At 30.3% G+C, this 19,755-nt stretch overlaps 1 protein-coding gene across 2 annotated transcripts; it reads left to right on the top strand.

Annotated features, from left to right (window-relative positions):
* Positions 1-2,395: 2,395 nt before the first annotated feature.
* On the top strand, positions 2,396-17,809 carry LOC140040406 (segmentation polarity homeobox protein engrailed-like). Of its 2 annotated transcripts, XM_072086313.1 has the most exons (3): positions 2,396-2,894; positions 15,990-16,208; positions 16,431-17,809. In XM_072086313.1, exons 1-3 carry the CDS (start codon positions 2,606-2,608, stop codon positions 16,433-16,435), a joined length of 513 nt encoding a protein of 170 aa, XP_071942414.1. In that variant the 5' UTR covers positions 2,396-2,605; the 3' UTR covers positions 16,436-17,809. The 2 variants fall into 2 exon arrangements, with proteins under 2 accessions (XP_071942414.1, XP_071942413.1); XM_072086312.1 differs by having other exon boundaries at positions 15,990-17,809.
* Positions 17,810-19,755: the final 1,946 nt, after the last annotated feature.

Genomic DNA, 19,755 nt, shown 5'->3' on the forward strand with positions numbered 1-19,755 from the left:
GTTTATCCTTTGATTACGTTTGATAATTAATAATACGTTCTGCAGTCCCTGTTCAATCACAGTAAATTGCATTTTCTAAATACGGGACAGTTTACGGCGTGTCAAACTCAAACAGAAAATGAATAAACATGAACGAGATATCACTATCATAAGTCAGAATTGATGCGTATCTAACGATAGAATCTTTATGAAAACTAACGAACCGTAAAGAATAATAAGAGACGATTCATCAACGAGTTCTGATTGCACGTTGTTAATACGACTATTAATTAGATAAGAGATTAAATGAGGGAGACAAACGAGACTCCAGAGTGAAATTTGACTATATTAAGGCAATCACTGAAACTCATTCATATTGTCAAACCTGGGTCTTTAGCACCAAAAGATAGTGATGAAACCAACTGGGACCAATCCAAGATGCGAAACGCTAGGATTGTCTATTGGACGAAACGCTGCACTAACACAGTGAGATGCAGTGATTTTTACTAAGTAATTCTCATGGGTTTTTAACGAGAACCCGAAGGTGTGTTAATTTCGCGCCTTCTCGCGGTGGTTATACCAACGTGCGAAAATAAAGAAAATTGAATTCATATACGCGTCATTTGATACGGACACACGGGTTATAAAAAATATATATTAAGAATCACTTATTCCAAAGGAATGATCGAAATTGCAAAACAATCTTCACAAATAGACGATTAAGCCAGCGTATCTATTTCAATTTATTAACCGGCGATCATTATACATATAAAACAAATTCTGCTACAATTCGATGCAAAACAAAAGCTATTACATCCAGATTTTTAAAATAATTAGCAAATTGCAGCATTAGAAAATCACCATGCTTATTATTTTAATAATTTAAAATGGTTAAATTTATGAATAATCCATTTTTAGATAGACAATATTCTGATTTGTGTATAACATTGTTTGTAAGTTTAACCTTTTTTTCCCCCTTAAAATAAAAACTCATCTAACACCAAATTAACTGACAACTTTGAAATAAATTATATTTTCTAGTCACATAATCATGAGGTAAAAACAGGTAATTATTTTAAGAACAAAATTAATAAAAAATTAACAACTACACAATGATACACAAACTGATAAAAATGTCATTGTCATGTCATTAACCCTACCTATTTTCTTGACTGATTTTTACATCTTACTATTAAGAAAATAAACGAAATATTTTCTTTAATCCATATAAAATAAAATGAATTATAACAAATGGCTAAATTTCTTTTCTAATTACTTCGCCGTAATAGAATTACCAGATATATTATTATTCGTTGAATGAAGCATGTTAAACTCCATGGTTTGAAGAACTATGATGTAAAATTCAAAGGTTGTGGTGACTTTTATGCGTGGAATGCATGCACACTTACGACTATAGCGACAAAAACATAATATGTATGCCTATTGTTAGAGAGAAATTCAAACTAAAAAATGTATATTTTCATATTATTTTTATAAGTCAATTTAACTATCAAATGCCCATAAAACAAATAACTAACAAAGGCCTAACTCATTACTTTATCATTTGTGAATAGGAAGCAGAAATTAAAAACTGTTTTAAAAGTTATTCATTTTAAACATACTTCAAAATCTGAAATGATTCAGACTGTAATCATCTTTGGACATGCATTATCGATGAGCAAATAACATAGAAACTTACAAGGCTACTTTTTTAATGCTTTGGATTGACTAGGATTTCCTAGCGTTCGATGGTAATTTAAATTCAATTGCATTCCAAGTGATTTGTTACCACGTGTGTGACTTTATTATTCATCAACATTAATCCAAAGATAACTTGCAATATGAGCTCCTAGCGGATAAGGGATGATCTGTTTGTCAATATTAATTATTTTAATTACCTTTAGTCTTAAGTCAGTCTTTTTAATTATCTCAATTTTGATAGTTATTCTAAGGACAAGTTCTATATCGTCCGGCAAGTATTAGCCTAGGCCTAGAAATTGCGCTGTAAGGTCAAGTAACTCACACCGGGACCCTATTTGTTTGGAAGGAACCCCCCGGAAATCCTTGCTAAATATATACCCGGATTATCTGCTGATTAGATTTAGCCTAAGTGGTCGGAGAAAACGAAATGGTCAAAATTGTATCGTATTTAATTAAATTAACAAGTGTAGCAGAAGTTCATTGTGTATTCCGTGAAAAAAGTTCACGCGCATGCGTAGAAAAAAGAAACGTTTAAAAGTCTACGCCCCTTACTTATATCGATAACACAGTAACGTTTTTATCATAATCTGTTATTGATTTATCATAATTATACATTATGATATCGTCATTCAAAGCGACAGTTCGTGTAGTAGTCCTAATTTAATAGCTTTCCATGACATGCTCTGTGTGCGCATGCGTCAACAGTGAAACGAAGTTATCGCGGGCTCTTATCTTGGGATGTTAACTATTTTCCAGTCATAACTTACACAGACCCGTGTTCAGTGGAAACAAATTACACTTTCTTGTATTGAAAGGTTCCTACTCAATTTAGTGAATTTAATTACGGCGAAAGAAGTTTGTAAAGGAGACATTTCGACAACCAAAAAAATTGTTCTTAGGGCAAGCCTCTGATATTTTCATAAACATGGATGAGAAGAGATCGCTACCAGCATTGAACAGTGAAGTAAATGCACCTTGTGCTTTCGATCCTAATCTAAAATACACGAACTTCTTCATTGAGAATATTTTAAGTCCTGGATTCGGACGACTTGTACATAGTCGCGAACCAAATAAGCTAAAAAACGATGATACGAACAGTTCGGTACAAAGTCAAGATTCAAAATCAAGTGATGGAGATGCAGACGCAACACTTAAAGCAAATTTATGGCCAGCTTGGGTTTATTGTACACGATATTCTGACCGACCAAGTTCAGGTAAGGTTATTTATTTACACTAGTTGTATAATCATAATTGTTAACCTGTTGTAGAGTGTAGGTCTGATGGTTACTGATTTAAAATCAGAACAAAATTACGATTTAATTTTCACATGTGTTTTTCTAATCTATTTAATATTGACATGAATAAAGTCGACCATAAAACTATACGATACGATATTATTTATTGTCATTTTAACAGCGAGGTACAAATGAAATTGGGTATATTAGGCCTAAATATACCGATACTATTGTTTTTAAACAGAGTTATGTTTTACTGGGCGACATACGGCACAGTATAAGCAGAGTACCCAGTTAACTATTTTAAGTTGTTAACGGTGTATACAACGTACGGTTCGTTGTTAAGCCTAACATTTTAAAACGGATCATACGTAGGTCGCTCGGTGGTCGCTCAGCGTGCGAAATACTCATGACGTGCATCCATATTACCATCGTTCTTATTTTGAAAACAGATGTTTTTACGGTTAAACAATTAATAAGAACAACAACTTAATTTACACAGCTACGTCCATGTCACTTTGATTTATCGATCAAACAATTTTTTTAATTAAATGTGTAGTTTGTTTTTATACTAGGCCTAAATTAATAATTCAAAATTTGGCGTTTTTCAAAATACCACTTTCATAACTTAGTAATAGGATCGATCTATTAATTCGCTGTTTAAAATGCTTAATAATTTGATCCCGTATTTAATTCATATACCGTATTGTAAGATTAAAGCAATTATTACCTCATGTATTTATCATTTTTTATGTTTTTTATTTTCCTAAATTTAGTTACAGATCATATTTATAGTTTATTTCACCTATATGTTAGTCATTTTCATAGATCACGAATCAAACACCTTAACTATTTTGTAGACGTTTATTGCTAAAGTTATTCAGGTTAAATTCCTGATAATGATAATTGTATCTATCTTATGAACATAAATAGCAAATAATCATGTGGCTATTTATAAACGCGACAGATGTATATATAATGTTGGGTTTAACAATGTATTATGGCATATAAATTTAAGTTATGTGGGCCTAAGTTATGATTGGTAACATCTTATATACTTTGTATCTTTTTTAACGAAATTAAAAATACATTGTCTCCATTGAAGAATATAGTTAAAATATATCTTTGTTGAATATGCCATTTTAATGTCTCATAGTATTTGTTCACTTTGACCAAAAATTTGATTGAAAACAGATTATTTACATTAAAAATATAATTTAAAGCAAAAACATATTCAAATTGGTTAGATTTAACCATTAATTTTGTCTTTTTGTAAGTGAAATAATAATTTTTTTTTATCAAACTGCTAAATGGCCTTAATCTTCGTTTTACATGTTTTGGGGACAATACATCTTTAAAGTAAATTAGTGTCAAAATTTAAATAATTAATTGTTTCCTTACTGTGTTTAATATGATGTCATGTAACCTCCCATAGATAACAAATTAATTGAGCAATTGTAGGAAATTATTAATACTGTTATTAATAAAAGTATAATAACATTAGTTGATGTCATAAAAAATGAACAGAACTTTTACCATTTAAGAGATTTTTTTCAAAATGTTCGATGAATAAAATAATATAATATAATAACATTTAGATTGCGATTGCTTTAGGACTCGTTAAACCAATCATATGATACGAATTTTTCTTAGGAATTAAATAATGTTGTTACTTATGGCCGATTGCTTAATTCAATTAGTTTCAGTTACATAACTAAAATAAGACATAGTTACCTTTTCTCTCCTTCCTTTTTATCCATTATTTGAAAATGCTATCTTAAGGTTTTTATACATGTATCTTTAATATAAAATTGTAATGTTTGTATTCAAAAATAGAGTCTGGGATTAATCTGTGTAAGATAATGGGAATAATAGGATTTGTGGTCAAATAATTGGTAACGTATACTCCCCAGTACATTTGACACTAAGTTTCAATGATATTTAGGCCCAACCATTTATACTCAAAAGTGACATATCGGTAAAACAATAACTGTTGTATATATATATATATATAATTTGGAATTTGGTATAATAACTTAACAAATAGGATAAGTGAAATGGAGACCCTCGCAGCGGTTATTGTTAGTAAGGTATTTTTGTCATTTAAAACTTGTTTTATGTAAACAACATTTGAGACTATAGAATTGGGACAAAGATCTTGTAGAAAACGGCAAGATAGAATTACGTTGAATGATTTTAGCATTTGAAATTCAAACTTTATTTATTGTCAATATAAAACCAATTACTGTACTTGACAAAGAATGATAATCACATGACCAATATTGACATCAAATTACCAGCAACATCCTTTAGAATGCTTTCCTCTTCTTGTACATTTATTGTTTATTCATTCAGTGAGATACGAATTATATAAAATGTAAATTTATATAATTTAATATAATAAAAACTTTTAAATTTTAATTACGGTACTGTATTTGTATTATATATAGATTATTATACATTCAATACATCTTAATATTGTCATCATTCTCTGCATGTCAATAATTGAACGAAGCTACTTTCATGAATTAACTAAACCGGCCGATATCATCAACAACAATAAAAAAAATAAATAAACAAGTATTACAACATCTATTATAGGCCTTTCTAATACCCAAGGTCTGTGGTTTCTGAGACAAACTGTAAATTATTTCAGACTATAATAAGCGTTGTTATGTGTACTACCGTTTTTTTCTTGATGGTCGTAAGCGCGTGAATACCGTCTGCCTAGGATAATCGCACCACTTAACAGACAATCAACTACAAATTAAACTCTATTTGAAAGTGATTCGTTCATGTGGAGAGTCAGCCCTAATTAACAACTACTTTCTAAATTTTAAATGATACATGATAGCTGTTCATTGTATACTAAAATGGGGAAATATCAACATTTTGAAAATACTTAAACAATTAGGATTTTTTAAAATCAAATAGAAAATGACAATTATTATGTATTCTCTGATTAAATTAAATGAATAGGTTATATTATACTGTCTAACTAACAAAGTTACTACAGTACTATCTAGTTGACTGATGTTCCTGTCTTTTTTATTTAATAACATACATCTGAAAGGAGCGAGAACACTCAAATGGCAATGCATTACATTTCGCCGGTTTATTAATTTTAAAAGTTTCAAATAAAGCGCATATTGTGCATTAAGCATTTTTTTCTCTTTGTTTAATTATTATTGTATCTAAAAACATATCAGATAAAGATAAGTTCATCTGTTTTTATATAGTCCTATTTTTTAAACCAATATATATTAAACATTAATAAAAAGAATACTTTCATATAAAATAATATTATTATTACTGTAATGAATTATTTTAAAAATGTATTTATATATATTATTTATTTTAAATTGTGTGTCGGCCTAATAATCACAATTCAAATGTAGTAATATTTTTCAAATACAATTCCTATTATTTTTAAAAATCAAAAATTTCATAGTAACATATCGCGTTGTGGAAAAAAATATTCCATAAACAATAACGACATTTAGACTACGGTATCAACCAGAATTAAAATGTTGCTAATTTTTGACAAGTCAAATTGTTCAAATAGTGTGATGATGTTATTATCTATAACCATCACAATCATAACAAGTTCATCAAAACAGAGATATTGCGATATTAGTTAAATAAAGACTTGTTATAAACAAAAATCAGCATGAATAATAAGCTAAATATAATAAACCGCTGTTAATATTATTCAAAGGCATGTATTTCATATCCCCCATCAGAATAATAAATTGTATGCTGATTTATGAGTTATCTTCAGCACGAACATTTTTATAGCCGTATGGTTATGCAGATCTCTCCATTTTGCTGGCGATGATAAGTAAGCTCATTCCAATTGATAATTCGAATATCATGATATTCCCCCGAGAAATATATAATAAGTTTCTATTGATTGAAAATATAATTATCGAAAATGAACATATCTTATTGGCTACTATTTGATCAGATGAGTCTTAGGACGAATAGGTTAGTTTGCGCTGCTGGCGAATCTTACGGCGGAGGAGAAAACTTTCAAACGGAGTGATAAGCAACTATTTGACATTATTATCTTATCTTCATTATTTGACATTATTCGTAATTAATGATCGTTGTAGACCTAATGATTAACTCATAATTATCATTTTTATAGAGAGAGATTATAACTTTGCTTCATTATTTGACATTATTAGTAATTAATTATTTTTGTAGGCCTACCGGTATATGATTAACTCATAGTTATAATTTTTTTTAGAAAGAGAGAGAGATTATTAACTTTTTTTATAACCTTTTAATGTTTAATAAAATACCGATGAGTAAAGATAATCACTTGGTTATAATAGTAGTACGCCCGATTTGTACCTGGTTGTTTTAAACAAAAATCAGTCGTCTTTTTCTCTTTCTTGTCCGACGGTAATGTTGAGTTAGTTCATTTTCTTTAACTCACGCACAAGTGATATCATTATTATAATAATATTATTGATAATATTATTATTTGATTAACAATTATTTGATACTATAGTTCTTATGTGAAATTTAAGAAAGTTTTCTAATAAAATGGTATCTTATCGATGTTACAAAGCAAACGGTGGCACACAAACCACGTCGATGACATCATCATAACTTAACTATTACTTATTGATGGCTCTTATATTTTCAAAAATATATATAGGCCTAATTTTAAGTTTACTTTATTATTTTTATTCGTTTAATTAACACCTCTTTCTTTATATTATTTAGGCCAATGTTAAAAGTAATCCATGATGTATCATTTTTTAAAGATGATTTCATTTCAATTTATTCAAAGATGATTTCATAAAAATGTTTATTAAAAAAAGAACAAAATAAAGATACACTGTACATGACGATGTTAAAAGTATGGTGTCTAAAAGTGCAAGTTAAAGCTCACACAATGTAGGTCAAAATAATTATCTAATATTATACTTGTTTTACCATCATAAACTATACGTTATCGATTGTATTTACATACTTCAAACTTTCAACATTGAGAAGTTTTAGGATATCCTTATTGGTATGGGGCCTGGCGATAGGAAATGAAATATTAACTTCCATCATTAAAATGCGTTAATATATATCATCAAAGAATTATGAGTTTTGATTTTATAAAAAGTGTATCTGTATATCATACAATATTCAGCGTGAGAAAATAAAAACACTGCCGTTGTGAAGAGACTTAATAGTGAATAGAATATTAGACTAAAATTCTGTGTTGTTTAACGATAAGGAATATCCACATTATCAAATAATTTCATAAATGATTTTGTTATGTATAAAAATATATATTATTATGATTTTAATCATTATAATCGTGTATAATTCATTAAAATTATCTTGGAAACTGTTTGTTAATTAATAATTATAAAAATGTACTGGTAATGTGAAATGATTAGGCATGATTGGTGCCTATAAACAAGGAGCAAGTCCTTAAACACTATTTTATGTATCATTGCCTTATTTACAGTTAAAATGTAACTGGGGAATAAAATATAAAATGACGAGAACTAAAAATCGGTCGAAAAAATGTTTGGACTCTTAAACTGTCCAATGTATCAGTCACTGGAAAATAATAAAAACTACAGTAAAACCTATAATGCTATAAATATTTGAGAAAGTATGTGTCATCGATTGTGCTCTGATATTGCTTAATGTTATCACATGCATTAGCATATCTTCTATCTATAACAAATGTAATTGATAATAACTAATAAAGAAACAAACATCCCTTATTAGGAAAAGTTTAAAACTATACTCGTTATTATGCCAAACGAATGATACGTCTTCAATGTTGGTAAACAAACAAAAGTAATTTATATAAGAAACTAAACATCAACACACATTAGTAAAAGTCAATTGTTTGTTTGATCGTTATTTCAACAAGGCCTATTTCGTTGCAATCGGCATGTAAGCCAATAATTGAATTTGCATTTGGACACAATATCCCTGCGGGATAGACACACTAACAATTATGATTCATACAATTTTACAAATACTCTTATTTTGAAGGATTATGAGTGTAATGCTAGGCCTGGATATTGGCTGGTTATTAAATTGGTCCTAACGCCCCGTAGTTCACATCGCCCTAAGCGATAAATCCAAGACAGCTCGTAATCCATATGATTGACATAATTGTAGGCTTTTTATTTTGGTTTCGGAATTACATTTTCCTGCACGTCTTATCAGCACCAAAAAACAAACTATATTTATTCCGATGTTATAGTGTCCCGAGTTATACATTATAGTATTACGCATGCCATCTGAATTCCTTAATATTTATACTACAGGACATTTCTATAATAATTACAGGATGAAAAGTGCATTTAATCACGATGGTATAACTTAAGTATAATTTTATCTTAAATTTAGTTGAATTAATTTTGTGTCTTATCGGCCTTAAGTGGGTGTGCCTTGAAACTAAGCATCATGATCAAGTTGAACTTTACGAGCTTTACAATGATTAATATCAAAGAGTAATAACACCACTGGTCACTCATTCAATTCAAAGGTAAAAATAAACGGAGAGTTTGGAAATAGCTGTAAATTACGTATCTTACAGCATCACAGTCTAATTTCTACAACCTTCTTTCCTGAATCTTACAATAATCTTAACGTATGCAGAATTAAGTATGTCACTTGTCTATACAAAGCTTAGCTTTTCTATCAACGCCTTGCTCAGTAAGTGAACAAACCACTGATGTATGCTAACAATAATCACTTAAAAATATCAGACTAATTTTTATATAGCCAAGCCTATTATTACTAATACGTTTATTTTTTCCCTCAAATACTAAGAAGATGTATCCCTTTGGGTAACGATACAAGATAAGGTGTCATTAAACTCAAAGTTCTTTAATTCTTTCTAATACTTAAGAAAAATTAAAATATCAACATGTTAAGCCAATACTGTACTATAAATAATTTGCGTTTTTATTATGAAATAGGAACTGTTAACAAGAAATAAATAGATGGCATACGTATGTGTTCTATAACATTTATTTAAGGCGTTACGGTAAGTAAATGATGAAATGTCTTCACATAATTAAGGAACACTTTCCCATAAAATGATATGAATGAATAAATGAATGAAAATAAGAGGCAATCCCTGTTCAAGGGACATCTCTATTATGGGAACACTTTGTTGGGTCGCGTGGTTTTTACTTAATAGAAGTTATATTGAACCTAATAAAATAAAGAAAAGAAATATAAAAGTTATGGATGAGCTACAACGACAGCAAACTGGATGAAAACATGTTGCACCTTCTACATTTATATTACTTATTTTATAAAATACAACTTGTATTAAGTTTATTATAAACGTTTCAACTAATCAATGCAGCTAACAATGATGCTTTGATTCTTCGTTGATAAATTATCTAGACCTATATTTAAATGTTGAAACTTTTAGATATTATTTTTTTTTTCCATTTAATGGTGTTTTTTTTTTCTCTCTACGTTGTACTCGTCTTAGATTAATCTTCTTCAGTCTGTCTTGGTACGGCACTGGGTAGGCAATTACTTGGGACAAAGCGAGACAGCTGTCGGCCTAAATAGTTATTCAATAAAACCACTTTGTTAAATTTAACCTGGTCAAATATCATTCATAATTTGATCAATATTAAATGACTTAGTATCCGGTAATTCCAGCTTGTCAAGTCAACAGGTAACTTAAGGTTGAGACTCTTTAAACAAGGGGAATTGTTTTAGTTTGTAGGATTAGTATCTTGCATTGTTCCGATAGGCTGGTGTTAACTAAATAACGATTATTATTGCAATATAAATAATCAATATCACCGATCACATTAGCAATTTTTATAAATCTACAAACATTTTAAACTAAAGCTCTGTCTACACTATAAAACTAGTTTGACAAAAAAAGTGTGATTTGCCCAAATTTGGTATTGATATGACATCATCATATTCATATATAGGCACATCACGTTTTTCAAATAAAGTTTGATGTGTAGAGCTTTATATATTAGACCGAACATAAATTTACCGGTAACTATCAATTCAAATTCGTTGGTATAAGATTATAGGCATAATACTAATTGTATAAGCTTTTGCCTTATAATGTTTAATATTTTTATAATGAGATTAGAAAGTATGACAATACCATTTATACACATTAAAGTATGATTTTGCGGTACACCGCGTACAGTACAGCTTTTAACCTCAACCATTAAAAATATCTAACAATTTTATAGATTAGATTATCTGTCATTCAGAGAGAATAAATGGCAATTTTATAAACGAAAATATAAACATAAAATACAATAACTTAGGTGCCAATTGACTCTCATTCATTGACCTTTATAAAGAAACATCGTTATTTATTTTTTATACATGTTTTAACTACAGAATTATAGCTGTGCAGCTAAGCCATAATTCAACTTAAACCAATCGACGAAATAGCTAAAGAAATATATTCAATAGATTTATTTATTTGAGCAAATAACTACTTAAAATAATATTATATATCGTGCGATACACATTATTATTTAAGATTTCAATCGATACGATATTGTTATCGATCTTTTACGCGTATACTAGTTAATACTCTGTCTACATTTTGAACAAGCCTTATCCAATACAATATATATTTCTCAACAAGAGAATGGTGAAAGTTAACTGTTGAATGCCGGGTATAGATGTGATTATTATTACTATGTGAAAGACGTGCAATACATTCTTCCCAAGACGAGTTACTCTCTAATTCCTATACTTCCCATGACTTTTAGATTTGGGTATATCTTTTACATTTACATTTTTCCTTTCGTTGTATCCAGAATATACATTATGAAGTATTATAGTTTGAATATAGGATTTGTATTATTATTCAAAATATTTAAATTAGAAGAGTTGAATAGGATATATCGATATAATACAGTATTCAATTTGAATCTGATAGATTATTGAAACATAAATTAGGTTGTATCTAGGATACATTATTCAAATACCATTCAAAATAGGTTGAATCTATAATAAATATTCGAATAATATTCAAATTTGGTTGAGAATACTTTATTCAAATTAGGTTCAATCGATAATACTTTATTCAAATAATATACAAATTTTGTTGTATCTAGGATACATTATTCAAATAATATTCAATCTGATTGAATCTATAATAAGTTATTCAAATAACATTTAAATTAGGTTGAATCTGGGAAAAATTATTCAAATAATATACAAATTAGGTTGAATCTTTCAGATAATATTCAAATAAAAATGTATTCGTAATTTAGCTGTATCATTACATTCTTACCTAATCAATACAAGAGTCCAAGTATCACGGAGAAATAATATATGTATGATTATATAACAATTCTGTATGAAAACCTTTTAATTAGCTCATGATACGAAATTAGATCTTTTTCTCTAAGGCAATATTGACTCCTCACTACACACTCGATAAACCAGCAAACGATCATTGCAATGAATTAATCATAAGATGGCTACATTATTAATTAACACTTACAGTATGACGAATAGATTCGATTACAATAATCATGTCATTCCTATGTAATTTTTTCATATCAATACTATATACACGGCAGGTATGGGAAAATTGGCACCACAACGTCAAATGATATATAATTGCAGATAGATTAGATTTCCATGCTCGCGGCAACATTATCATTGATAAATACGCTAAACTAGCAACTAGTTTGGGGGGTTTATACGTTTTCTAAAGGTAGGTTCAATTATCATTACTACTGTCAAGGGAAATTCCTCATGATTAAGTAGTTGCCACAACTAACCTACAGTTTATTAGATTGTTCTTTTCAGTTACCGGTATGTAGTGATTGTAAAATAAAATTAAAGTCAATAACAAGGTATGGTATATTTTGCAACTCTCGCAGTGAACAAAAAAAGAAAAAGGAAATTATTAAAAGACAATTTAGACTTAAGTCTATAGTAGAAAACATTTTGTTTGTGTTATCAATGCATCACATAGCTGTAAATCATTGGTACTTATATACATTTATTATAATACAACATCTTTGTTTATAAATTCAGTATGGTAAAATAATTGAAGCCAATCAAGTTAATACTAATAACATGTCAACAGAGAGCGCGTTAGCTTGTGAGTTTCAACGCTAACGACTTCAAAATATTTGTTTTTTGTTGTAATCATACCTTGTATAGATAATTCAAATAGCCTATTAGCAACACTTCGGTTCATTCGAGTGCCTCTTTATAACAAAGTGCTTGTTAAAATAGCAGTGTGTAGCGGCCGATGTTAGTTAAAGTGGTATTAACCTTATTATTAGTTTGTCGCAGTTACAATAATGCACGTGTGTATTGCGAGTGAAATTCGTGGGGTTACATTCTCGAGTAACTAAATGTCTTATATATATATCATACATAAAAATATCAAGGGCTCGCCTTGCGCATGCATGCCGCACGCGTGCCAGACGCATCAATGGTAGATGACTTGTTTACTAAAATGTACATTGCGAGTTAAGTTGCTATGTTGGTCAATCAATATTATTTATGGATAGTTGGATAGCTTGGTTAGTCTGTAAACTGAATGATTAGGTCTAATTACCGGTTTAAAATCAACTGATCTATATTACATGGTATGTCCTATTGATATTATGGATGTTTATTGTCAGTCCAATACGAAAACAAATACAATATAACCCCCCTTTTGGAACACTCGTATTTATGGAACACTTATGTTAAGTTGAAATATTTCCGTGAAACAAACGAGGGGAAATATGTATTAACACCTAATTTTCCTCTTCCCTGCTATAATCAACTTCTGTTCAGAGGAAAGAGGACACTCTTGAGTCCAGTGGTGTCCCCTTAACAAGGGCTCTTATACTTTATACAACAATTGTGTAGGCTATATAATATCTATAATCGTTCCGAATATAATTCACATTACGGTGATGAACTCATTCCAACCGAACAAACCACATGAAGCGCAATAATACAAAGCTACATGATCCAGAGGACTGCTTGCTAAATTACCTATATCTATTCATATACATGATGATTGACATGTAGTCTACTCAAACTCATCCTTTCATGTATCTCTTCTTGTGTCAGCTTTTTAACAAGCCATCCGTTACCAATTACTTGTGCGATACATTACTGCAGGGACAACCCGCTCGCGCCCCAGGGACACTTAACATAATCCGTAGGCATGAACAACAACCCTCACCCCGGCCCTCCCTTGCAACATTGCAGTTTGGTTAATGTATTGACAATTTTAGTTAGAGAATTTTAAAATAATACGTTTTTAATAGTTCAATTTTTTTATGGAGATATACAATTATGTTTGAGACAGTTACGTTGTTTTAATATTAATAGTAGGCTATATAGAAATACAAAACAAAAATAAGCGGGCGGATATATTGTGAATTAAAGTAATAAAAACTTTGCTAATGACACGATCAAACTTTGAAATACTACAATTAATTAATTACTGTAATTTAGTACTTTATAAACAAAACAGAATAGAACCCTTTCCGTGTGGCACTCATATATTAAGGGTTTAGCACTACGGCCAACCTCTATTCAGGGGACACCCATAATAACTTTGTTCGGGAATATCATCCTAAAATATTAATAAAGACTTTAATCAGAAACATTGTCATTACCATTTTAATTTAATATTACAAAATATAATATTTAGTAAATTAAAATAGTTCATAAGGCTCTGTCTACACTATCAAACTTTATATGACAACAAAATGTGATGTCCCCATATATGGACATGATGATGTCATATCACTACCATATTTGGGCACATCACACATTTTTTTTGGGTCAAACTAGTCTGATAATGTAGACAGAGCTTAAAACTGATTCAGCACATCAATTTCAGAGAGCTTCAAACAAGGTGATAATTAAAATTAATAATTAACGTCTTTATACTTTTGACGAATTAATCATACATGTTATAATCTACTCAAGGACGTTATTAAAACTATATATATTTTACTAATAAAAATAATATTGCTTCATTGAATATTAGTTATTATAATTAGGCTTTTTGATTTGGATTATGAGAATAATAAGAGATTATGAGGGAGATGTGATGTACCGGAGACGATAAGGATGAGGGAAGAAAAAGTAAAAATGTTTTTTTAAATGTTTTGATGCTTCTAGTGTGATATTTATTTTATTAATATCTGACGGTTATTGATGTGAGTCTCCGTATGCTATTACCGTTACCGGTGTCACCAACACATAAACAACCGTACTCCAATTTTCGGCGCCACTGATTTTCAGAACATTTTCAATTAATGCATTTAATTAACAACATGCATTAAGTTAAACAATAGATGATCTCTGAAAGTATCTTCATAATTTTGGCGCAATGTTAGATAGACTGGAAATTCAAGCAATTAACAATGACACTAAAACCTCGTTTTGGTTTTAGTTGAGTCTCACGCTTCGTCCCGATTCAACGCCTTTGCTAGATAAATTAACGCTTACAGTTCTTAGCAATAATGTGGCCACAGAACCGTGTCCGTAAGCACTGCAGCCGTGGCAAGAGAGAACGAGGGGGCTTAGAATATTTGATTAATAAAAGATAAGACTGTTCTCCTTTGTTCTATTTCCGATAAAAAATTATAAACGTCTCTCCTATTTTTTTCATATACAATATTCAATGACATGTGTGATCAGTGACTTGATAATAGTGATCGTAATCAAGTTTTCAACTTTTTTAAATACTCATTTAAGAAACAAAATTATAAATCAATTAATATTTCTCTTATTTATAATATTCTCAACAGAGATCCATCTTTAACAATACTATTATTGAGTTTCTAGTCTTGCATTATACTTTGTTGTTATATGATATATCTATATCACAATAATGTGTTTACTAATTATATAAATTCAGATACGGTACTACCACGATATGTATTTTTGCAACAGTTTCATAAAACAAAACATTAAGGTACCTGAAGTACCGGTCGGTATTAATGAAAATAACATCATTGTCTTCTCATGTTATAGGCCAAGTTTGTTAAATATTGCCAAATAAAAAGGCCTCTATTATTCCTATGTTAATATTTTTATTTTCATTCTTATCAGGTCCAAGAACAAGACGTTTGACACGAGACAAGCGAGAAGAAAAGAGGCCTAGAACGGCATTTACTGCCGAACAATTACAGCGACTGAAAGAGGAATTTCGCGTTAACCACTATCTAACGGAACAGCGCCGCCGTAGTTTAGCAGACGATCTAAATTTAAACGAGTCTCAAATCAAGATTTGGTTCCAAAACAAGCGAGCAAAAATCAAGAAATCAAATGGTATTAGAAATGATTTAGCATCAGAACTTATGGCCCAAGGACTGTATAATCATTCGACAGTACCTATAAAAGATGACTCCAGCTAAAGACATTGTAATAATATAATAATTTTGTACAAGGATAGTTGCATTATATCTTTGTGTGTATGTATGTATATATAAAAGTAAGATAAATATATATATAATATGCAATTATAGTTCATAAATCGTTTATGTTTTACAGTGTGAATACCGGTAATGTACCACCAGCACACATCTATTCAAAGAAATTCCCGTCCCTTGTTCCACTATCAGATGGAAATAGGCCCAACAAGTTAACTGCATTGCTGGTTTAAGAGGCCCAACAGATACCGTACTAACTTGTGTTCTTACGTTAAGATCATAGTTTGGTGGTATCATGTTAAACGCTTCTATATATCCATATTATTAATGCATAATTCTTCTAAAGTGTTAATCACATTATAGGCTTGTTCATGCTTAGTTATTTTACCCGGTTCCTACTCACCTAAGTGTGCGATAATTGTGCACATGAAACTAACTTGGTAACTGTAACTATAACTAAGTCTGAACGGGCCCTAAGTTCATAAATTTGTATAAGTAGAAATATTTAAAATACGAACGCAGCGTATTGCATTATCTTATATTTTAAATACAGGGCTAATAAGAATTGTTTACTGTTAGAAGGCAATGTTTAAATGATGCATTCGTATTACCTTTGCCGTTATTGATTAGTATTAAGTTAGCTACTTGATATCATTCTTTCTGGCAATATTAATGTTTATATCATAACTTGTCGTCACATTTCGATTTTTGTCCTCAAACATATCAATTCATCTTTTACTCCTGTATATTATTGACTTATGTAATTTAACAACATAGTTTGGACATTTCGTTAGAATAAAATAAATTTCATGAAAGCATTGTAAAAACTACACTTTTTGTGGTTTGTGGATCATTCTGGTGTCGGGTGAAAGCTCCTCAAGCGAGCAGAATACCAAGTCAAAGGTTAAAGAAGATCATATAAAAACTGCGTTGTTTTAATGAACAACTATGAATTAAAAGTATGCAATGTTTAAACAAAAATCATAGTAACTGTATATGAATGCCGTGTGCATTTTATGCAACAGGGTCATGTGTTAATATGTAGCGCCGATCACCGACGAGTGGCGTTAAATCCATTTTCTCATTCTATAGGCATTTGTCTTTCTTTGATAATGATGCATTTCATAATTGAAACTGCACTAGCGCTAAATGAATAATTCAACATTTTGATAGACACTTATTTCATTAAAATGTAAATAATCTGTGTTCCGGGACATAGGCGACTTAGTTGCAAAGTGACACGTGAGTCACACGTATATCTGATTTTTAAAATAATATGAGGTCATGTGTTGGTAATAATGATAATATGTATATATTCTGATATTGTAAATAACTGTATTCTAGTTCCACATATGCCTGTACAAGCGTACAGTATATACATTAAGCTAAGTTGAGTAAGGTAAAACTTCAGGGGTGATTTTAAAAATATAAAGTAAAGACACTTATGTTTAACATAACACATTTTTTGAAAACAATAAATAATTGCTACTGATTTAAGCTATCCTCAAATAAAGTATGTAAATATATCAAATTTATATCGTATTGTGTTTTATTCGGACACCTTCTCTCTCACAGAGGCTTCATGGCCTCATTGATGACGTCACGAAGTTAGCGCCACCAGGAGGTATCTGCGATAATAAACTTTTCAATTGGACCACATACTCATTACATAGTCCATCGTACTAATTCAGCACCCTTTATTTCCCCGGTTGCATACACCTAATTGATGCAATTATATATTGTGTGTTGATGACACCTAAACCCTTAGTGGTGGATTTTAGCTATAGGAAATACTTAAAGATACTAAATTGATTTAAGAAAGCAGTACTCGTTTACAGATAACGCGATTACGGACAGCTGTAGGCTATTGTGAATCACTTGGGACTGGACTAGGCCTCTGTGATGTGACCCAGAAAGCCACGTCCTTGGCCGACACTTAGCTCACCTGTGTACGGTATAAGATAGGCTTAAATTGCCACGAGCCTTGTGGTGATTCACCTGAACAAACTCATATTGTAACCTGTTTCCTCCGCCTGCAGTTCTGTAATCCAGTCTAGATTATATTCAACCCTTTATCTACTTGTTTCATCTCGATCCAAGCGAATACAAGGGATTTTGATACAATATGGGGGGTGTGGTTTACAACTTAGATCATTTCCAATACATTACTCAAGGTGAAATCCAACTGACATAACTAGGATTTTTTTTATCCATAATAGAACAGGAACCCGTGTATTAAAAATACTGATTGAATAAACGTTTAATTTACAATAGGCTTGGCAACCCGTCACCTTGGGATTTCTACCCTGATGTGTAGCGGGTTTGACAAGTCTTAGAAATAATATAAGTATTATACAAATAATTATAAACTAATTCTACGTACCTTGATTTAATCTATCTGCCTTTCATTTTTTGGCCATAACATCCAATTTGTATATCATCATTCTTGCCTTTGTAAAAGTCCAGACAATGATAATAATATACTTTCCAATTAGGCTTATGAATCATCGAGTCATTTACTTCACTGTAGCGTGGTTACCTTGATTACGGTACATTGTGTAGGGTTCAAATCCAATCTTTCTTTTTTTTAAGACAAACATTCACCAAATGTATTCAAGTTTTTAGTGTGAGTTTTTCTTTTTTGCTGGCTGCAAGGAAGAAAGATTGTTTTTCAAATGTATAGTTTATACATACACACACATAACAATAATGATAATAATAACTAGATTTTAATTCGTCATTTTGACGCTAAAATTGTCTGCTGATTAGATAAAAATCAAAAGCCATAAAAGAATGATATGCCTTATCACAGTGAACTTAAACCTTAATATATGTTGACAGATGAAATCAATATATAACCGATGGTTAAAATGTATCTATTAATATTTTCCTACCCGAATGAATATAAAGGCATACACTATACATAATATCAGATATATTATGTATGTCAAGGTTAATATTGAAATTGAAATTAATTTGAAGTAATAATCGAAGAGGCTGTTCGTGTCGAGACACAAAATTCGGCACATCTCAATTAAGAATGTATCTATGTTGTTCTTTAATTTTCTAGCCTGTGGGCATATTATAAAATAACGCAACAGTTTAATGTTTACAAGAATGACAAACTGGCACGATTACAGGTGCACTCATTAGCGACCCGCAGGTTCATAAATTGCGATCGCAGCTGTGTAACTAATGATTGTGTAACTAGCTATCTGTAACTGCCAACAGGAACAACATACTCAGTGACTTACATTTTTCGGTTGCTTCGCATAAATGTATATTGTAATTGTACATAATTGATCAATTATCATTCATGTTCAGTGTTTTACTGAACCTCATACCGAATAGATCATGACCCAATTTCACATTGTGTGCCACAGAGGAATTATAATTGTGTACACTGCTATTAAACTATAGGACACATAATTGTGAAGGACACATAA

This window comes from Antedon mediterranea, chromosome 2, assembly GCF_964355755.1.
Source record: "Antedon mediterranea chromosome 2, ecAntMedi1.1, whole genome shotgun sequence".
NCBI lineage: Eukaryota > Metazoa > Echinodermata > Crinoidea > Comatulida > Antedonidae > Antedon > Antedon mediterranea.

Excerpts from the sequence above, each read along its gene's own strand:
- LOC140040406 (XM_072086312.1), top strand. The coding sequence starts at position 2,606 with ATGGATGAGAAGAGATCGCTACCAGCATTGAACAGTGAAGTAAATGCA. Across the intron at positions 2,895-15,989 it reads TTCTGACCGACCAAGTTCAG|GTCCAAGAACAAGACGTTTG; the intron begins GTAAGGTTATTT and ends CATTCTTATCAG.